This window comes from Cinclus cinclus, chromosome 1 (genome assembly GCF_963662255.1).
Source record: "Cinclus cinclus chromosome 1, bCinCin1.1, whole genome shotgun sequence".
NCBI lineage: Eukaryota > Metazoa > Chordata > Aves > Passeriformes > Cinclidae > Cinclus > Cinclus cinclus.
The window spans coordinates 101,066,309-101,089,486 of NC_085046.1; the positions used below are offsets into that span (position 1 = coordinate 101,066,309).

The 23,178-nt window shown below is 42.0% G+C and overlaps 1 protein-coding gene across 1 annotated transcript; it reads right to left on the minus strand.

Annotated features, from left to right (window-relative positions):
- Positions 1-1,628: 1,628 nt before the first annotated feature.
- TWSG1 (twisted gastrulation BMP signaling modulator 1) lies at positions 1,629-21,375 on the minus strand. The gene is made up of 4 exons (XM_062500938.1): positions 21,064-21,375; positions 14,001-14,100; positions 10,128-10,394; positions 1,629-2,727 (listed from the first exon to the last, which is right to left on the minus strand). Exons 1-4 carry the CDS (start codon positions 21,184-21,186, stop codon positions 2,546-2,548), a joined length of 672 nt encoding a protein of 223 aa, XP_062356922.1. The 5' UTR covers positions 21,187-21,375; the 3' UTR covers positions 1,629-2,545.
- Positions 21,376-23,178: the final 1,803 nt, after the last annotated feature.

Below are 23,178 nucleotides of genomic sequence, written 5' to 3' on the forward strand. Positions count from 1 at the left end.
TAGGGTGAAATAAGATAAATTATAACTTTTCCTGTGAAATTAATAAGACTAAATAAATAACTTTCTAAAATGGTTAGGTTTTCCAGAAGGAACATTCTGAGTACTAATCATTTATGTACAGAAAAATACTTCAAAGCAACACTTTTAGGTATTGGAAAAAACTGCTGGAGAGTTAATTCTCTGTATTGTTCTATCCGTCTAGATCAGTAACTTTTATAGCATGCTTCCTGGTAACGTTTCCCTGAGAAACTCTTGAGAAAGAAAACACGAGAACCAGTAATGTCTTTTTATTAAAATACCTCTTAAAACACTCATCATCATAAAATACACTGGGTGTTGCTGCATGACATTTGTGTACACACAACACTTTCAGCAAACTCTAGACAGCTTCAGGAATTACAAAAAGTAAGGCAAGCCCCAAGTGCACTACCGTCTCTCAGGCCACTACAGACAACTGTGTTTACATTTTTATGCCATTTCCCACAGCATTTCCTGGACACCTGTTGGGCCACTCCCCCATCCCTCCCACCCCCCCTTGATCTGACCTCACAGTAAAATTCTGAGGATGTAAATGGAGACAGTGTCACAGATCCATGGGGCAGCAGGTGCCTGACCAGAAACATCAGCCCTTTTCCTCCCCCAAGAAGATTCTGAGCTACCCTCATATTTCCAATAATTTAAGACTGCAAAAATCTGAAGGACGCCAGTGACCTCCTGCTTAATTGATTGCTACGTGTCTCCTGTCTCGGTCAGGAATGTTGATGCATCACCCTCCAGCTACAAACAGTCACAGCTACTTAACTTACTCTTCCCCTCCATCCATTTTAAGAAATTATAGCGGAAGAAAATATAACATTAATTGTAAAATATAGGAAGAACAACTCCTCTGTTATAAGCTAAGTTCTTCATTCTTGTCTATGATCTTTTATCACTTGACTGTAAGTTTAAAGCATGAAGACATTCCATTATCCACTAGTTCAAAATAATAACATTCATCTTTCAAGTACATCTTTATAGCTGAAAAACACACTGAAGAAAGTAATATTATTTAACAAGGGTAGATTTTTCTTTTATTATTATCATCATCATCATCATTATTATTCCATCTTATTGAAAGAACTGTATAATAAGAAAAAAAATTGAAAAAAAACATTGAGGCAAATTTTTCAACAAAATAAATGTAATATGACTGCTTTCATTTGTACATGGTACAGATAGACAGGTGTAACTAGAAAACAGTTTAATCCCTCTAGACTGAGGAGTTTCAAGGAGTTAAAACCAACATTATTATAAATACTAAAAGCTGATCGTTAACTACTCATACACTTTATTCTTGTACTTAGTACCATTATCTGTGAAGCCCTTAAATGGGTCATAGTAACTGCTATATAACTGTCTACATATAAAACCTCTTACTTAGAAAAATGGACAATGTTCTAAACTCAAAACACTTTAACTTTGCCTTTGCAGACACACATTCCCTTCTTCATTGATAAAAATTTATGAGGGGGAAAAAAGAAATTCAATAATAATAAAAATGTTTAGGAATAAATATTCACAAGAAATTACTAAATGGGAACATGCTTGCTGCCAGCTGCTCAGCTGGTACACCTGTACTGTTTGCTTGTTCCTGTCATTTCATTCTTTACTCCTTTAGTCATTAAATCCATCATAGCCTGTCATGTTCCCTTTACTGGATTAAATGTACAGGGTGTAATAACCCTAGAGAACAGTGCAAAAGGTGGGAAATGCAACTACACTTAACAGTTTTATTTTGGAATCTAAGAGAAGACTGAAAAGATTATTCTGTGTAACACATAAATTATGCATCATAGGCCCCAATGAAAAGAGAGCAGGGCAAATGAAACTTGGAGGAAAAGTGTCCCATTCATGGTGTTTTGTTGGGCAGCCCTTCTAAGAAGTTAGGATTTTATCCATGACAGCCCATATTTTGAACTTGAAGAGAAAGCATGAATTTTTAGTTTTTTCCAAATACCACTTCCACAATAAAAAGCTAACCTCAAAAACTGGAAGGTAATAAAGTTAAAAAAAAAAAAACAACCCAGAAACCAAATACCAAAAACCCAGCCCCTAAACAACATCCACTCTCCCTCCAACCTAGCAGCCATTTATTTATTTGTTGAATTTAGATAATGCAAATCTCATTACCACATTCTAAGTTTCCCTACTCTAAACTACAAGATAGAGTACTATGTTCTGAAAACCAGTATAGCCAATACTTTCAAATCAAAGGAAAACAATCAGAACAGCAATGAGCATGACTGTACCATTTGAGCAGAAATAAAGAAAAATAAGTTTAAAACATAGTGTTTAAACATCTACTAGTTAGCCTCGCTTACATGAATTACAAAAAAAAAAAAAAAAAAAAAAAAAGTTCTCTGATTTTATACATCCTCTTTTCAACCAGGTACATTTAATTGCAACCAGCAGGCGCTCCACCAAAACGCAGTATTTGCAATCCCCGTCTCTTTAACCGAGAGAGATTACTTTGGCCTCAGTATTGCTATATTACAGTTTTCCTGCTTCAGAACATGCAGTTCATACATTTGACAGTTTTACTGCCGTAGTCGATGCATTCTGGCCCAATACACTCGCAGCAGGCGTTGTGAAACCATCGGTATTTGGAAGCTCCCATGGACTCGCAAGAGATCTTGCACTGATGTATTGACATGCAGTCATCAAAATACACCACAGTACACATGTGTTCTAAACCAAGAAGGGGAAAATTGGTTTAAAAGGTCTTAAAGTGTTTTTAAAGGTTAGTTAGAAATTAATGAAATGAGCAGCTTTAGAAGTATGATTGCAAACTGACAGGACTAGGAGGCATAAGGAAAAAAAAAAAGTGACAGTAAAAGCAGAGAGACAAGATAAAATCTATCAACTTCAAATTTTCAGTATCTACAACTCAACCTGTTGTCTGATCTCCCTCTGGATTAATTTACTTCTAAATTCACAGGCAAGAATGTTTTTGAGTTTTGTCCTCCAGTTATGAGAGCGTAAGGATGAGCTATGCCAAAATTACAAGCAGGAATGAGTCCTCTGAAGGTAATATTCTACCACAAAAAACTTCAGGTTTAGAGATGTTATTTAGAAAAAAACTTAGAGAATCCTTTTTTCATCAGCACACTTTTTCTTCCTTTTTTTCAACAACCACCAGCTTTACTGCTAATCTTAAGAAACCCCTTCTGTCCAAGTGTTGACTTCATGCTTCTAACACCCATGCAATTACTTGAAATGCCATGAAGTTTGGTGTTGCGACATCAAAATGGAGGTAAGGCATTCACCACAACTATAAAATAAAACTACCCTCCCCCTTCAGTTGACTTCCAATTCTCCAAGCTGGCAGATTCCACCATCTTTCTTCTGTACTGACCAGGGGATGATACCATGAAACTTTGTTCATCCTCCAAAGGACCATGATTACATAACATTTACCCAGAGCATAACTTGGCACACTTTGGGGAAAGCACAACTGGCAGCTGTCTGCAAACAGGAATATCTCCCTCATGCACATCAGACCAACTTGTGAGCAGGAGATGTCAAAGGGCTTTCTAGCCAATTACTGCTCATGGTGCACCTAGGAGAAACCCACTGGTCTACATTCCAGTGTGGATTAGAAAAAAATAATCCAAATATAAATAGTAAATCAAGACAGTAGATTTGGTTTGGGTTTTTTTAACCACTGTCAAATTATTTTGCTACTACCAAAACAGCTGCAAGAAGGTCAGAGGATGTGCTGCCAGGCCACTGAAAGCAACAGAGTATTCACTGCATTGATCAGGCTCCAAACTGATGAACATGCCTTGCAGACACCATGTACAGTGCAACAGGCAATAGGGATCTTGGGGAGGAGAGGCAGACCCAGAGCTGAAGCAGTTGCTGCTCCCAGAAGAGCTGTGCTGCAAGTAAAGCTACTATTGTCAAAAAAATTTTGCAGTACCTGAAGTACTGCTGGAAGCATGAACAAAGTACACTGTGGCTGTCTAAGTCCTGTCCCATTCTTGGCACTTCTGTTCCTCTAAGCCCTTATAATATATCCTGAGGCACAGGAACCAGAGGAATAGAGTTCCCAGAGAAAAAAAAACCTCTACCTGAAAAATACCAACACATCCACAGCTTCACTAAGGATGTTTGATTCACAGATAGGAAGAGGAAAGAGCTGAACAGAAGTGTATGCTATGGTACCATGTGCAAAGAGTGACAGGTATACACCTAAAGTGCTCAGCCAAAGCTGAAAAGCAGTAGGGACATGCAGTCACCAGTCTCAAAAACAAGAAGGCATTCAGAGGCCAGATAGCAGCTTCAACTTTTATGGGGAATGCACAAGGACTCGGCAACATTTCATCACCAGTGACAAAAAGCTCAGACTGCCATAGTCCCAAGAAGAAGCACACACCATCCATTCCCAGAAGGCCCAGACAGTCACTGTATCGGTTCCCTTCACTCTTTACAGGAAGTTTTTAGTGGAAGGGTAGGGATGAGAAAGTAGAAGCAAGCCTCCAGGCAGTATTCTCATGTCCTATCAGTCATCCAAGTCAGTGCTGGGGTTCAGGCACAAGAACATTACAGAAGCCTCTGTTGCACATTACTCATACTCTTTATTCAGTCCTTTTATACCTTTTTAGTAGTTTTCTGCTGAAATGTTACTACATTAAGTTTGATCTTAAATTCCATACATCGTCTTAGAAGGTGTCAGCTGGAGACACAGAACCTCTGCATCAAAACAGGCAATCCTGGCAATCCTGGCTAATCTAGAAAGATTTCTTCCTGCAAAATCACCTTTTGGGAGGCCATCTCCAGCTGACTAACTTAGTCTCTGGATAAGTCTGAGAAGGCAAAATGATTCATGGCTATCTCCGAACAGCTCTTTAAAGGAAGCAACCATCCAACAGGTTGCCAGAAGTGCTCACTGTCTGTTGATCGTGGCACTCCAGCTTGCAACACAAAAGGAAAGCCTAAGGTAGGTCAGGGAAGTTGACAGGAAAGCTGTGCACACTCTGAAGTGTGCTAATTGCTCCCAGCTCACAGGCTGTCTTCACACCAGATAATGTCCAATCCGTTTTGTGTAAGGAGACATCTGTGCCCACCTTCATGTAAACCTCATCTCTGACAGCCTCAGTAGTGTTAGAATTGCTTCACAAGTCCTGGTGAAGGCCTCAGTTCATCAGCTAATGCCTGCAGAAATGAAATAAACTTCCTGGGGAAGGAGAGCCTGTGATTTCTAGCATGTAAAGATGGATGACACTGAGCAGGAAGACATTTCTCCCAGGAAAGGATGCCAGAGGAGCAGCAGCACCTGGCCTATAACTCTGGCAAAACTAGGTGGGATCAGTCAGCTCCTGTGAGACCACAGAGACTGGTCGCCTGAATCACTCTCCCAGGACCAAAGCCAAAATTCAACCTTATTATGGTGGCAGCGACAACCAAGGACATTAATCTTGACTGACCGGAGAGTGAAGAAGAAAGTTTATTTCCACCTGCACACAAGTCAAGAGGGTTAGGTTCTTGAGAATGAGTACAAAAATGCTGCAAAGGGGAGAGAGCAGACTGCATGTGGCAAGCCAGAGCCAGCAGTAGATCCATCTGGTCCCAAGTAGCTCTTGTAAGCAGCTGCAGGATGTGCCCCATCTAGATGTTACCAAATTGTTTCAGAGGTCTTGCTCACTGAAAGTCTTGCCAGGTCTGAACAAGTCAGATTGTCCAGGGTGCACTTTGTCACAGGGCACTCCTGGTCCCCTCCTCAGCAATGCCTCTGTGCTCACGTAGAGGTTGAATTACTGAAAGAAGGCGAGTTCCTTCCTCCCCTCAAGCACTAAATCCTAATCTATAGACTGCAGAAACAGACTTAAACAGGGGGAAAAAAACACATACCTACAGGCTCAGCTGGGATCTGGGAGAGTACTTAAACTGTTTCACAAACCTAATTACAGAGTCATCACTTGGCTCCCTCAGTGCAGATAAAAAAATATTACTTAGTGCAGTAACAGCTTTCTCATTTGCATTTTGACAATTTTCACACACTAAGGACCACAGACTGCAGATGCAGGGAGAGAGAAGGATGCAGCAGTAAACTTTTTTTTTTCCCAGAACACTAATTTCTCACCTTTTTCCCCCCTCACACTTCATACTCAGTGAAGGTTGTGTAGGAGAAACAACAACCAAGTCTAAATTAAAAATGAACACAAGAAACTACCAGGCTTTGCTATAAAACTATCTGTATTGGTGTAGTATAGAAGAATTTAGCAACTCAGAGAATCTTACCAGTTAATGATAATTTGCTATATGGGATCTTTGAAGTTAAATGTGCTATGTAACTTCTGCTGTCTGCTGGGCAGTTTATTGGTAGCTCTAAGAGTTCTTTAAAAAGGTCACTGTCCATCCAGCAGTCATACCATTTTATCATACAATGGCTTGGTTTGGAAGGGATCTTAAAGATCATCTAGTTCCAATCCCCCTTCTGTTGGCAGGGATACACCTTCCACTGGAAAAAGCATTAGTCTAGTGCAGTAGTGAGAAGAGGGGAAAATAAGAACAAGGAGATTAACCTGCAACTGACTATGAACAATCAATTCACATAATCTACTAGCTTTGGACAAGTCAATTTTATGTCAATCAATTTATAAAAAGAAACATTTAAAAAAAGAAATCTTCCTAGACTACCTACAGACACAGATGTCTCTTCAGTGGAATTCTAGCTCTCCTCTCCCTGTTGCACTGGAGTGGAGCAGAATTGCAGAGCAGACACTATCCCCTGTGTCACCAAGCATTGTAAGTGAGAAACCCTTAACTACAACACAGATTTTGTTTCATCAATTGCCAAAAAATTATCTAGTTCCCCTCTCCCTCTTGCCAACCTCCTGGCATCATCTGAAACAACTAAGCTTATTTAAACCTCTGAACTCACAGTTCAGAGCTCTGAGGGTATCAGGTAGAAGTAAAGGAAAGAGAAATGTAGGTCCAGATTAATAACCATCACAATCCTTTCTGAAGTAGAGGCTCAAGTGCCAGAAACAACTGATACAAAGAACAGCAGCTCCAGCAGCGCATGCATAACTTTGGCAGCTAAAACATTACAAGTCCATTCACAGGAGGGAAGGGAAGACACTCATTAGGAAAATAATGGGGAAGTTCAAGGTCTGGCAGCTGGGTTCAGAGTAGGCTGGGAGAAGAAAGGAATGCTTTATATCCCACTGCACCCCACCTCCTCCTGGACCCACAGCTGCTCTCCCTGGCCATGGCTCCATGCCACTCAGGCACAAAGCTCGTGGTTCCCGTGGCTGGTGCTGCTTTTTCTGGCATTCACCCAGAATTGCATCAAGGAAGTCTGGCACCCTGGGCCAGCTTAATGGCGATCCCTGCGAAAACGTGCAGTAAAGCTAAAATCAGAGCTGTGTTACACCACGTGACAAGGGCTATTTGTAAACAGAGCTTTTCCAAATTTTGGAATGTATTCCAGAAGACAGCACAGAGGCCACTGTCCCCCTACAAAATCTTCCTCGCATTAGCCCCTCTCCCTTTACAGGTCATGCCATCAGCTGCTGCCAGCACACCATGTTGCAGGGAAGCACGCAAGGAACCACAGAAGAACCACAAAATGGAGGAGGCACAGCACTGTGAAGAAAACATAAGGCATCTGTGTTCCTGCTCACATGAATATTCCTTCAAATCCCTGATTGTCACTGTCCTGAAGACAACCACTTAGCACGTCACCTTAAGGGTATCTCCACTTGCAAGACCTGTCCTCAAGCCTAGCAGCATTTTTGGGGAGAAGGGTAAAGACATGGTCTGTTTTTCCCACTGCAGGCTATGCTTGTGTTTACTGCCACTGAACACACACATTCACAGACCCTCCCTCTCTTTCAGTGGCTCTAACACTTGCCAGCTTGTTAAAGCATAGTGAACTGACTGTGTGACTGAACTCTACCTGGGCAGAAGTCATCAGGAACTTCCTCAGCTACTTCACTGTGCCCATGTTCACAAGACTCTTCAGTCCCAACCTACTACCCCTCCACCTTTTGATTATGGCTTCCCCAATGAACTCAGCAAACAAAGTGTAAGAAACAGTGCTACCCATGGCTCACACAACACCCAACACTATTCCCCAGCTGTCCTGCTTCCACCAAAATAAACATCAACTGACCACCTCCTCTATTCTCAATGCTCAAATCATCAATTTTGTTATAAGCAAAATTTAATATGACTTTTGAGAAAGCAGAACACTATGAAGTTATCGACACTGCATCCAAGAAAAGAGACTCTTCGGCCAGCTTACATATTCAGACACTTGAAAGTATAGGAATAGGATATGGAAAGTAATTTTCTATCTTTTCCAGTTCTTCACTGGTCACTAAGATGGAGAAGGTATAGTCAGTGATTACAAGAACAGCTCTGACATTTATTTCTGTTTTAAGTGTCTGCTGAGGCCTGCAAGGCAGTGGTATTTGGTAACTATTTCCAAATAAAACTGTTGTTTTTGGACTGTCATCATTCCAGTAAGAGCTCTCTCAACCTAATCTCTAATATGTTCCTTGCACAAGAAATGAAGGAGACTTTTGACTAAGAAAAAATGGCAGTGTTATGTATTTGTCTGTGTTGTTGAACTCAAAACTGCTCCACCCTTGAGATGCAATTCAAATTCCAAGTTTAATCCAAAACTATCATTAGCCTGTCCTGTTGGTGCGGTAGTAAAGGACTGTCAGGGAACAGCCATCTGGGTTGCAGTACTTAAGTACAGTGGGATATATTCATGGCTGTACTAAACATAATTTTTTTTCCCCTGAGTTTAATTTATAACTGTATAAGTACTGTAGCCTTTGCACACAGGGCTTTTTGTGGCTTTCCATTTTACATGGCTTTGTACATTATTCTCATAACAGCAAGCAAGCATTTTAATAACATCAAAGACATATGAATGAGATGCTTTCTGCCCATCTGGTTTCCTAATTCTGGAATTAATTTATTTTTCTAATGTGCCTTAGCCAAAGGAAATTAGAAAAGTTGCCATTATGGTTCCATTTAATCAGCAGCAGTCCTACTCAGAAACACAACTAGGTCAATGGTTCACCCTGGTATGGAAAAGCAGCATGTCCATCAATTAGGGTATCTTTTATTGATATGATAAAAGGACCATCACAACAGCAACATATGGGGTTACAAATATTTAAAGTGTATGTTGGGAGGGAAGCAAAGCATTAATTGCACTAATAAAATAAATCAGATGCTCTTTTTCCCCTATTAAGCAGCAATTTCACGATGAACTGTTTATGAGATTCTTTAAAGTCCGACGTAATCATTTGCAGGGAAAAGTGTTACAGGTTTAGTATGGAAATCAAGAAACAGAATGTTTCTTTTATACCACTATTGACATTACCTCCAACTTCTCATCCTCCCCCCACAGCAAACAGTACCCTGAAGTCTCTCCTCTAGACTGAAGGTAATAATATAAAAAAATTCATATAAAACAGGAAGAATGAATCTGTAAGTTGAACCCCTACCACCAAGTTACCTATTTTGAAGACAGTCTGTCACATGTCCTCCCTTCATCAATCCTTCCAATCTTGCTTAGGTTTACTATTAATCCTGGATTTCATATAAAATATCCCTCTAAAGACCTCAAGTTATGCCAGCAGAGATGAAAGAAATAAACAACTGTTCCAGATAAAAGTGCTTATGGCACATGGCTTTCTCAGACCTCTTAAGCCATGTTTCAGTTGCCTACTGCTGCACTGAGACACAATTTCGATTCAGTTTCTGGTCTGTCCTGTCTCCTAAGCTACAGTAACTGTTTCCAGATCAGAGAACACACGGTGCCAGGGCACATGAAACAACATGAATAAACTGCCTCATGCCACTGGAGTAATTACAGAGATAAACTCTCGTGGTTCAGTGTCTCCTAAGAGCATCAGTCATTAAAATACCATCTTCCGTGTTCCTCAACACCTCTGCCTCACTCCTTCTGTTATGTCACACTCAAAATTAGGCTGAACCTTTCACACATTCTTATGGGAAAAGAAGAAGTGAACACAGAGAAGCATAGGATATGCACCAAAAAGACTCCTGGAAGAGACAAGAGGAGATGCTAGGGATTTAGACACTACACTCATTACCTTTGTCACTAGAGTAAGGTGTGTGGACATTGTTGTTTGGAACAGAGATGTTCTGATGCTGTGGCTGGTTCACTGTTTCTAAAAAGGAGACGAGGTTCTCATGGTGTGACAGTTCTTCTGCCACAGGGAAGGAAACAATATTCCAGTTCAGCTGAGTATCCCCTTCTGTCAGTGCTCGGAAAAGGGAAGGAATTGGTTCATGCAACTCCTCAACAGTGCTCTTGGATGTTGGAGGTGTGTCACTGTAATTGCGAGGATTACACATACCTGCAGAGGAAGGAAACAGAAAATTACACAGAACTACCTTAGCTCTTCTTGAAACAGGCAGGAATATAAAGAGAATTAAAATTGCTTCTTTTATTGCTGAACAGAACTCTTTCATATCTATCCCACTCTCAGCCCCATACCGAAGTGCTATCAAATATAGCAGGACAAGTTTTCCATAACAGCAGGTTTCAGATAGCTCAGTCTTCTACAAAACACACCTGTGACTTGTGAAAAGAAAAACTTCATCTAAGGAGCACTTTGCTTCCCTTTCAGTGTTAGCATTACAGCTTAGGAAATGAAAGGTTCAGTGGAAGGTTTGTTTTCCCCTGGGAGAAGAGACAAAGCACAGTATAATCAATAGGAGCATAAACCTGGAATGCAAGGTTAGGACTGAACAAAGGGAGTGTCTCGATAAGTCTGAGGTGTGTGAAACTTTTGATCACAATTCAAGTATCTCATCTGCTGTAGCAGTGCACTAGATATTTTTAGTCATCTGCCAGAGATGCAAAGATCACTATCAGGACAGAGCATGAGTCTGAATTAACTTTGCTTGTGTAGAGACAGCCAAGATGAACCTCATTTTGCTACATAGCTGGAGGGGCCACAACAGGCAAAGTCCTCATTTCTAGGTTACCTTTTCCTTATTTTTCAACATCTTCTGCAGTATCTGTTTTGAAACCTTGTAATCTTTTTTTCACTTCACCAATTCCTACAAAATATTTTGGTGGTATGCTATGCTGGTGCCAGTTTTTCGTTAACCATTTAAACACTAACATTTATTACTAGCAATGAAACCGAAGGGCATCTCAATTTAAGTCCAATCCATGGAAGCTACCAAGATTAAAAAGAAAATTTGTATCTGCATAGGTATTTTAATCTCAGGAATCATAAAAACACTGTTAGAAGTCACTTGTCAAGAGACAGGCAAATCCATTTTCCTCCTGTGCATCTGGATATAATTTTGGGTAGTTTCACAGATGCAGGTTTAGACAGCTACAGCTGCAAAGCACACCAATTCCTTAAGTATAAAAGTGATATGAGACATGAATATTCAAAGTCTACCTGCCTCACACAACCAGAGGAGTATCTCCTGCCCCACAGATCCACTAGGACTCCAGCTTCACAAATAATTGTGTTTAACTAGAGCCTTATACAGACCTATAATCTTTTCAAACTAAGCAGATGGATTTCCATAGTGAACAAAGCAGAGGGAAGTTTGTCCATGGTGATTAGCATGAGATCTAGCAAATCTTAAGCAAGTGGTTAGCATTACCAGCATTCAGCAATAGGAATGCTCCACAGCAGTCTGCTCCTATAAAAAGGTAAGCCAAGTACAGAATAGGAAAAAAAATAAGTCTCTTTTCCAAAAAACATCAGGTCATACTAAAAAATAATTCCACTTACACAAACATCCTACTAAGAAAATTATTGCTTTCCAACTTCTCTCAATTAGGTTTGTTCTTCATGGACCTTTCTAGACTCACAGCTTTAATAAAATTTCTGTACCTTTCTTACCACATTTAAAAAAGCACTAATATTAACAATACTTTATCAAGCACTGTATTAACCATGCAACTGCAATAAAGGATGACCACATGAAAATCAGTTAGGAAGAGATCAAACCAGGTAAGAGTTTTGTACAGGTACATGAAGAGATGTATGCTTTAGTTGATGTCATTGTATTAATACTGTGAAACAGAAACCTGTGGGTCTTTCTAGACCTGTCAGACCAGACCTCTGCCAGGTAGGATTCAGAAAATAAATTTCACTGATAAAAAGGACACACAAGTGGAAAAAATAACATCAAGATGGTTTACCAAAATCCTGCAGAACGTATACAAGTTTGTGTGCATATCAATGCAGTATGAAAATAATACCTTAAGATGGTACCAAAAAATCATTGCTTATAGTTTAATGGGTAAATGCTCATCCACAAAGATCCTTCACTCTTACTGTCTTTAAAAGCATTTGAATTATAATAATATTTCGATATAGTACATATTATAAAATAGCAGCTTTGGTTAAAAAGATTAAAAAGTTTAACTTATGAGCAACCTGTAAGGATCAAACATGTACTGCACTGCTTTGGAATGGATGGGAAGATGCAGAAATGGGCTGTTAAAATGATGGAAGCAGACAAGCCTTTACACAGGGGACTAGAAGAGCTTAACTCGAAGGCAATGGGGGACTTGTTGCTGCTCTCCCTCCTCCAGCCTTTTTCCTGTTTTTCCCTGTCAGAGAAGGGAGGACATACACAAAACATGGGGGCATCAACTGAGCACCAGGTACAGTTAGTGGTGCCTGACCTCAAGGCAGACATGAGCTGTAAGACACAACAATCTATCTGCTTCTACACTAGGCGTGATCAGCTTATAAAGAAATTTATGAATATCAGCTCAGGTATCAGCAGAGAATTAATTGTGTCTAGGGAGTCAGGTATGGCATGTATTCCTGTTTCCTCATTTGAATAAGGCTACAGCAAGGATGATCCTACACTGAACAGAATAGGACCATGCCATAGAATCCAGAAAGGTCTGAGGGACCGAAAGAACCATCAGGAGAAATTTTAGTTTGCTCAGTACTGGGAAACTGAACCTGAAACCTTGTTAACTCCTCTCCTTGAAAACACTATAGGAAAGGGCTGCAGAACAGTGAGTCACCTGCAGATTTATGAAAAGAAGCTCGTGTGGACTTCACAATCCCAAGAGGTAGGCTCTTCCTCTCCCTAGAGATCAGTACATTATGCCTTGCTTTCTACAGCAGATAATGGTTCTAAACTAGGGAAATAACCTGCACTGAAAATGGGCATTTTGACACTAACTACCTTCATGAAATCAGAGAAAACTGACTTAGAAAAGCTGAGAGCAGGTACAACACCTAAGATGCATCCGTTTCATGGAAGCCAGGATTTTAGATGGCAGCCCAGGGAGACTTACAACAACCACAGGAAGATGAAGCTTTTGTTACATATAAAACAAGAAACAGAACTAGAATGCAACCTCCTTAAACAGGTTCAGCTTACAGCACTCACTCACAAAGATCTGGTCACTCTGAACACCACCTGTCAGCAGCAACATGTTCTTTTTAAGACTGTCATCTAGTCCTACAGTAAGACCTTGTCTGCTTCTTTCTTACCCTTCACAAAGAGCTCTTTTTGTAAATAAAAGAACACTGGAAACACTGGGCTATGGATATTTACTCAATCCTAAAGGTGTCCCAGTGCTGTACCTGTCAGTGCACCCTTTACAGGCAGAAACCTTCGCACAGCATCCAACCCCACAAAGCAGGCAGTGTGCAGTTTCCTCAAGATGACAATTCAAACACGAGTTTTGTGTTTGAGAGACAAAAATTAATAATCAGCTGTGATGACATTTAACAAGCAATACCTGGACTACTGCTACCTTCAGCTCCATAGAGCAGACACAGCCTTCAGATGTTTGGGTCTCCACAGTAATTCATTCTGTACCCACACAACGAGCTGTAAGATGCTTAAAGCTCAGATTCTGTCCCAGTGTTTTACTTCTATTTTAAGACTGTGAGCTCAGCATGTGGCAGGAGAAAGCAATGTAAAAAAAGCAGGAAGTCCTCCCAGAAATGCAAACTTACCAACACAGTCACAGCACTCATCCCAAAGTGTGCCCAGGCAGAGCATACACTCTTTACAGCAGGAACAGTTCCCTTCCCCAGGGCGGCACTGACACAGCTCCTGGAATCAACAGACACTCATTACACTGCAGCAATCCCAGATGTAAAATAACTACACAGCAGAGTGATTTTTCCTCAAGCCACAACTCAAATTAGGGCATTAAAAAAGCTTAGTACACTTATACAGTGAGTAAACAGTGAAACAACTCCAGCTGAAAACTGATCCAAGTTTACAAAAGGATCTTTTGCAAGTTTGCGGTTTTTTTTTTCTTAAAGGTGACATTCTGAAGAGAAAATTGAAGCAAGCATTTAAAAGACAAAATATTCTATTCATGGGAAAGGTGCATGCACTTCTGTGTATGTGCATGCCTAAATCTACAAGTTCTTTGGATGTTTTTCCCATCACAACAGGAAACTTGGTGAAGGATGCTTCTTTATATAGAAACAGTGACCCTACATTATAATTTAGCTAAAAAAGAAAGCTACTAAGAGCCACATGTGCCCACTCAAGACATGCATGATGTCTGCCATCACACCTATCCCTGGATTCTAAGAGGAATTTACCCATTTAAGCCCTCTGACTGCAGGATTTTCTGCATCTCCAAACACTTGTTACAAATTGCTCTCTGTTTGCAACACTAGTGACCATATTTCCCCCCTGCCCCAGGTCTAGAGATAAATTTTTGCTATTATGAAAAGAACCTTAGGCTTTGTCCCTCCAAACTGACACCTTGGGATGCCTACAAGACTTCTATACATGTATTTTTCTTTAACCATTAATAATCTAAAAAGATGGAAAGGCATGGAAGCATAAAGACAAATATTTCTCTTCATACTACCTAAACCCAAAAGCACTGGCTTAGCAGTCCTGCTGGAGACACACACATGTGGACCTCAAAGCATGGAAAAAGTCTACATGGATGAAGAAAATCTAAAGACCAGGCGGTCTCCTTCCCTCTAACTTAAATCCATACTAGTAATTCTGGTTTGGCCAAAAGACTGTGGCTACATGACAATAATTCACAGCCTTGAATTACATCATAGCACAAAACACAGGCAAGCCAAGAAGTCCCTTTGGTTGTCCTGTCTAAGAATTTGGTTTTGATGACGTCTTTCTAACTATCACATTACACACAACTGGGGAGAAAACAAAATCCCATTACTGGAAATACTGACCACTGGAGCTTTCCACACCAGGAAGGGAGAAGATTATGCCCATCCCATGTCTTTGATCCCATTATCCATAATGGGCAGAGAGTGGACACATTGCAGGAGATGCTCATGGACAGGAGAGAAGGGCAGGAAGGTGGTTTGGTTTGAAATTCTCTTATCCTGGAGTCTCCACCCATGGCTCCACCCCAGCTGGGTCAGGGGCACCTCTCCTTACAGGCAGGCAACAATGTCACCTGCAAACTGAGGTTTCTTTCTGAAGAACCTCGGGAAGAAGCTCATGGGGCAAAATTCCACTTTTTAAATAATTCTTTGCTTGCTATTGTTAAGAAGCACAAGGTAGGGGAGAAAGGAGGCATTTTTATACCAAATGTCAAGAGCACGTTTGCAAGGCAAGGCAAGGCATGGTACAGGTTCGCACCTGATCATGTATGACCCCTGTTCTCTCTTTACTCTGCAAAAGTGAAAACTGCAAATATCCATGGCCTGTTGAGCTGCACAGTGGCCACCCCTCACTCACACCAACTCACGTGGGCACACAGAAGACCAAGGAGTGCACTTCAGAGTTGGGGGACAGAGCAAAGTCTGTCTGGGGACAGGCCTCCAGGAGCTGCGAGGCTCCCAGGTCTGCACTAAAACTGAACAAGCCCTAGAATGTGCTGCAGACCAGCTACAATGTACTAATGCAGTATAAATCTGCTGATTCCTTATTTTTCCATTCACTTCATCCCAGATCACAAGTCATCTTGAATCCAGCAAAGAAACAAAATTCACCAACTACTGCTTGTGATACACAATGCTGAGAAACACTGTGGTCTGCAGAGTTTATTGTGGCCTGTTGGCCCCACTGACTGATTGAGAGTGAGCCCCTGCTCCACATGCATTTCTGCAATAGGCAGCCCTTGTAAGTATTGAATTTTTACTTACAGAGTGGAAAACTACTAAAATTTATTACTTTTTCATCCTCAAAATTTATGAATGGCACCTATCACTGTTTCCACACAAACTGTGCTGTTTCCAAGTAAAAGATGAAAAACGGGCTGATAAACAAAATATGTACACTTTTCCACAAGAGGAGACACCACAAACTTAGAAAGATGACTTATTTGAATTAATGATGCATTTATAAAATATTTATCTTATCATTTGACAAACAGATTTTGTCAGCCTTTAGAATAAAAAGCCTGAATAAATCAACTTTAAAAATAACCACAACTACTGTTACTTTGGCCAGAGAATAATATTAATATGTTTTAGCATTAAAAACATCCAATTTATTCTTCAACAGTAAAACCGGGTAAACAACTTCTACATTTTAAAGACACTAACAGGCCATCATGTGGGAGGAGGCAATTCTCACAAAACTATTAAATGTAATGCATTAATAGAAGCCAGGAAGTTCACTAAACTAAAGTTGTTTCAGTTTTATAGAAGAGTATTCTCAGGGAATTAAATGCAACCTTAAATTCTGCACTTGCAACCTGTTAAAAAAATTCTGCTTAGCATTTACGTGTGTAAGCACTGACTTGGGGACAGCATCATTACACCTACCTGTATTGTAACAAGTTTGTTTTTATGGGAAGGGCTTATGAGCAATGCCATATTTTAGGGGTTCTTTTTGTTTGTTTGTTTATTTGTTTTGTTGCTATTTGGGGTTTTTGTTTGTTTGTTTGTTTGCTTTAATTATTATTTCTTTATTTTAAAGTTGGAGTGAGAGGAAGGAAGAAAGAACAACCTAATTAATTAGTCTTCTGCCACTTTAGGGCAGTAACTGTATGTTTTTCCATGTATCTTTTTGCACATCCATGGTTTCCTTAACCAGTTTTGAGTCCTCCTGCCTGACTCATCCACACTGGATGCTGGTACAGGATACATATTTTTAAAAGAATGCTTACATGAGACGTGGGTGAAGTAAGGCAGAATAAGGAACGTTCCTTGTTGATAGCTGGGGGTGGTGAGGCATCAGTGGAAGAAAATATTACTCATAAGTCAACTTGGCAACTTCCCAAGCTGAACTATTGAAGATGCATTGGAGAACGTATTCTGCTAGGCAAGAAATAAGCCTCACAGTTTAAAAACACAGTATTAAATAGGAAGTAGGCATGTTTGTACAATAAAGATACTCCTGCTCCAGAGAGCAAATAGAAATATTTGGAAGACGTTTAACATCTGAGTTTTTTCAAAGCTTTCTTGAAATTCCAGAGAGTATTTTCTTGGTGCAGGGAGAAGCAGGACCTGAAGGCATTGGAAACCTCTCTGCAAACTGGAAGGGGGAGTAAAAGAAAGAGAGCTTTTTTTCCTAGAACAGTTTAATAACAGAAAATGTCCTGGAAATGAACCAACCAGAACTGTTTTGTTAACCCAACTGGGTTACGTACTGCAGCTACAACACACACACTGGAAGTAATTTTTAGATGCTGAAGCCCTGAAGTTAAGGAGTGGCATTTATTTCATACCACAGGGCTAAAATGCCTTGGAAATCCTTTCAGGCAGACAAGTTTGTACACAAGATTAACAGGAGGCAAAAAAAAAGACATGAAAAGAGATTTCAATTGGAACGATACCACCAGCTGAGGTGGCTGGAGGTCTGTAGAGTTCAGGAGAGAAAATCCTGTTTTCTCCACAGAATAACCTCTCTTTAGAAGGATTGTAAAACCATGCCTGAATTATAATGCCATTTGTTTCCTATGCACAGCAACAGTTTAAAGCAGTGTTGCAGATGAGGCATCAAGCTCAGCTTCCAGCCCAACACTGACATTCCACACAAACCTGACTCCTGCCAGGAGCTCTGCACCTCAAGAGCCATCCTGGGACTTGCCTTATACCCCTTTGCTAGGAACAATTGTGGGAATGTCTCATCCTCGAGGTTTCTGCCTTCAAGGATTTCCTTCATGTTGCAAGGACACAATATGTGCCTCCCCTCCACCCAGCCTGGACTTTTCATCTCCTCCACACATGGAAACATCAAAACAACCCACACGGCCAAGTCAACAGCAGATGTGCTGCAATAAACACTGCAGTACATGCTCCCTGTGCACCCAGGGCTCCACCTGGAACGCACAGCAACAGTTGCTCATGGACTCCAATTCCCCAATCCCAGGGACAGGGGAAGGAGCTATGGCCAGACCCTTGGAGGGAACTAATTTTGTGGACTCCCTCTCTACAATCCCAAGTTTTACCCACAACTCGCCTCAACAACTACAGGAAGCCACAAAGTTTCTTAGCAAACGCTGAGCTTATGTAGAGATGCCTCAAGCTATTTTCTTACAGGCCTTTGCTTATGGAAAAAAACGAGGAGCACCAATGAAGCTAGAACCCAAGATGCAAAGGGAAAGCTGAATCCACGTGAGTTGTTGATCTCATGCACTGTTCTGGATCTAACAAAATAAATATTTATGTAGGGACCACCCTTAAGCAGAGCAGCTCTAAGGAGTGGCAGTAATGACTGTACTGACTTCTAGCCATGCTGGCAAAAATATTTATGTTAACTGTATGTTTTTTGATAGAGCAGGTCTCTTGTCTCTCTGTCTCCAGGACAGGCAGCCTCGCTCTCTGCACAAAGATGCAGATGACAAACATTCACAATCTGTTTGCTCCCCCAGTTGTCTCCGAGTAACATTATCTTGGCCTCAAGATAATTGGATTTTGCCAAACCTGAACAGCGATAAGAGCTGGTGAGGGAAAAATGTCACGCAATAGTCAAGCAACCTTCCTCAACGCGGTATTTTATTTTTAAGTTCAGATTTCTCCAGAAGAGTTTAGAGGGGGAAAAAAACTACATGGATATACTCTACTTGCATACCTATCCAGGAAAGAACATGCATTTCATATACCAGTGCAGCACTTCTGCCACAACAGCACTGAAGTTTTAAAACATATGAAAAAGCCAAGAAGAAAGATGACAATTGCTTTAAGTCAAAGCTTTAGGATACTTCCTATCCACAATCAGACTAGTCTGATCTGATCTTCTATAAAGAATGAATACTGACTGGTAAGTCAGACCTGTGTGCAGGAAGACAGCAGTCAGATGGTGGAAACAGTGTAATTCCCCTGCAACTCACACAACTCACACAGCCTAGGCTACTTCAGGGTCTCAGAGAATTGCATATGATTTTGATTTTTGGAAAATCCTTTAAAAAGGGACTCCACATCACCTGTACAAAGTAGGAGAGAGCACACCTACCACAAGTAAAGCAGTTCTGTGGTTTCTCTGCATGCACAGGGTTGTGTTGCTACAGAGATGCCAACATAGTCCAAGGAAAGCACAGTTGTATGAGCCATTTCCATGCACTGCTGAACCTCAGCCATTTATTGCCAGCTGAGTAAGGACTCCTGTAGCATTAACCCCACCCCTCCTGGGCTGTGCTCTGTTCAGACTAGCCCATAAAAATAAAGTTTAAATGCTTGCTGTCTCAAGCTTGACTCGATAAGAGATGATTACTCAAGGAGGAGATATCTGTTCTTTCATAGCTGGTGGACTCCATCGGTGGTGGCACCAGAAAAGGAGACACATCTTCCCTGTTCTCCCCTTTGCTTACAGAAAAGCAAGCAGCAGACCAACAGCTTCCAGGACTGAAATCCAGCACCTGGACCAACAACTTCCCCCTGAATGAACAAATCTGTACCACTGGATTTACTATTTAAGTGCTACGTGCATTCAATGCCAAAATTAGCATGTTACTTTTTACAGGTTTCAATCCTAGAGCAGATTTTTAAAAATGCAAGAGAAGGGGCTTAAAAGTGCATCAGTTTGTCAAAGTGCACAATGTCCAACATGCCAGCAAAAACACTGGAATTCGGTTTGAAAAGGTAAAAATCAGAAGCCTCATTCTTGTACCCCTATTTAACAACTCCACAGACTGTGGTGGGGCTGGAAGAAGCAGAAATTTCTTTTTTTTTTTAACATTTAAAGCAAAGGCAGTGCAGAACTCAGAAAGAAGATGGTTCACAGTCTACAGTCAGTCTTCCTTCCACAGAAACCTGTGAAGTGTGTGAACCTGGAATCTTCCATAGAATCTTGTGAATCTGGCAAGTGTTTTTATTTGTAACCCAGACAAATTTTAAACAGAAGTCATTGAAATTAAGTAAACATGGAAATGCTTGAGGCCACTTCTCTGAAAGACATACCTCTTTCAGGCTGTGACCATGCATTTACAGTAAGCACACTCACATGTTACTGCCATATGATGTTGGTGCTCTGTGTTATTGCATTTCCAATCTACAAAGAGCCAGTAGGAAACAGCTGCTTTTAAAGAAGCTGCAGCTGACCACATGAAGCCTCCCTCCTTTTTCAGTCTGGAGTCAAGAAGCATGCTCCGTTTACCACTATTAAACAAAAAAAAATATACTTGGTAGCTACCAGAACTGCTTGTCATTTTGCTAAAAAGAGCCCTTTCATTCTGCTGCACCCCGCATCTCTTCACTCCTACTCTAAGAAGAGCAACCTGGTCTTACTCTGTTTCTTTCACTGTACACACATGCAGTGAGTCAAAAGCAGCATCTGAATTTAACATCCATTTCCTACCAGTTCAGCTCATAAGTATTTGGGTTGGTTTTTAGGCATCTTTTAATTCACTGTACAAACCTGATGTTATGGAGAGCATCAGGTGTCAACTTCTAACCCTCTGCTTGAGATTTAAAGAACTGGTCAAATTGAAAATTAAGGGGAACATCACAGACAGATATAATCCTTGGCTTGAAAAATTTTCAACTAAAAAAAAAAAGAAACGTGCCCATACAAATACACATTTGGTATTCTCTGTCTATAATACCAGTTATTTGTATTGTTTCAGGATGCAGTTTCAGGACTGTTTTTTGAACGCTCCAAAGCAGACAGAGGGCACAGGACTTGTACCTGTATCAGGCATTTGCTGACGTCGCTGGCACACAGAGCCTTGTTGCAGCCTGTTGATGATGGGATCCACAGCAGGAACAGAAGGACAGTGACTGTGGGCGCCGCGATGTACTGTGACCTCATGTTTCCTGCAGGTGAGCAATTTTCACAAGGACTTCAACCAGCACTGAAACAAGAACCAGCAACTGAAAAGGCTGTTGGAGCACAAGTTAAATTCTATTCCATCCCCCCCATGCAATTCTTTAAACAATTATGAGTATTTAAAAAAAAACCAAAAAACTAATTGGGGTACTTAACAGCAAACCCAACCCCTCCTCCTCCAGCTAACTTGTTTATACAAAGCTTTCTGCTATTTCACCTTTGGATTAAAACTGCAACAAACTTGAGGTGAGCAATCTCAAGTTTGCAGTATCAAATATGACATCCTATAAGCAGCGATGACAAAAAAATGCCTAGATGAGAAAACCCACCAAAGGGGACCTGATTGTGTAAATGCCCAAAGTAGATGGGTTTTGTGCAGCATCTCCTCAAGGCCATACAGCAACCTTTTACAACAAGGTAAGTTGTCCCTGTCATCTTTAATGCAGACAGGCAGTTGTTTTCACATGGACCCTTAGATGTCACACAGGCTTTCAACCCAAACACAAAGTTGTTAACTTCTTTTTCAAGAATATACAGACAACAATATTAAAAAAAGAGAAGCACCAGACACTTTGAACAACGTAACTTCCAAGAGCCAAGCAAGTGTCTGAGGTCAACCAGAGATGAAAAGTATCTGCTACATCAAACACACAGGGGAACCGGGTTTGTTCAAAGCATTCCACCTTTCTCCCTTTGTGAAAACCCAGCCTGTCGGCAGGTGGTATTTTGCGACAAATATATCAAGATTAGCAGCGTGTCACTCAGTTTTTACTTGTGCTTCGCATCTGAACCCGGCCAAAAGAGGACCTACTGCACCAGGCACTGTACCAATATATAATAAAAGGCAGCCCATGTTTGGGCAAGCTTACAGTAAGCCTGTATTGTTCTCCTAAGAGAGAAAGAATGCTAACTGAGCACTGGCCTGCTTTATTTTGGTATCTAGAAATTCTTTTCTGTTTTATGAACTACAAAACCCAACACCCTCAATGAGCAAAGAAGTGGAAAATACTTAAAAGAAGGCACGATCTGGACATTCAAAGTCTGCGTCCGATTAGCTCTTCTTACAATGGCTGTTAAATGCCTCTGAATCTAGCTGTGCTGGGCACGCCGCCATCTGTACCAAGCAGGGCTGGGGAGACTCCCCTGCAAGACCCGGGGGCAGGCACGGAGAACACGGGATCTTTTCCGTCACCGCTTTCCCTCCCGGCTCTCCGGAGCCCAGAACGCTTCTTTCCAGCAGCTACGGCTGCCGGCCCGGACCCGGCGGGTGTCGCATCCCGGGCGCGGGAGCCGAAGGGAGCACGCTGCCTGGCGAGGGGAGCGATCCGGTCCGGGCGTGCTCCCTCCCGCGGGGCTGCCTCACAGGAAGGGTCCCGAGCGGCGGGGCCGAGCGACGCCGTCTCCAGGCGCACCCCTCGGATGGATGCGCAACGGGGTCCGGGCGCCCCTTCCCGGCCTCCCCCCGCCGCTCCCGTTCCGATTCACCGACCGCTGCTTCCCCAGGCTTTTATCCGGCGTGGCGTCCCCCCGGAGCAGGACCCCCGCCCGCCGCCTCTCCTCTCCTCTCCCACAGCCCACCCCGGCGGCACCGGCTCAGCATCGCTCCCGCACCCCGCCGGGATCGCACCCGGGGTGGAAAACACCCCAGAAATCCCCTCCGGCCGATCGACCCGCCGCAGCTCCCGAGAGGCCCGGGCCCCAAAGATGGCACTGCCAGGGGCCGGGAGGCCGGTGACAGGGAGGGAGATGTGGGAGAACGCCCCCCCGCCGAAGCGGCCCGGGGCAGGCGGGGCCCCTCACGGGGAGCGGGTCTCCTCCTCCCCCTCCTCCGGCAGGCACGCAGGCAGCGGGGCGGCCGCGCCGAGACGCACCGAAACTTTCCTGCCACAAAGAAGCGGCCACGGCTCCGCCGCCTTCCCCACCTCCTCCTCCACCTCTTCGCCAGCCACGGGCCCCATCTCTGCGCGTTCCCCG

Coding starts and splice junctions, on each gene's coding strand:
- TWSG1 (XM_062500938.1), bottom strand. CDS start 21,186: ATGAGGTCACAGTACATCGCGGCGCCCACAGTCACTGTCCTTCTGTTC. Junction 14,101..21,063: donor TCAGCAAATGCCTGATACAG/GTACAAGTCCTG, acceptor TGTTGATTCCAG/GAGCTGTGTCAGTGCCGCCC. Junction 10,395..14,000: donor TGAGTGCTGTGACTGTGTTG/GTAAGTTTGCAT, acceptor CTTCCTCTGCAG/GTATGTGTAATCCTCGCAAT.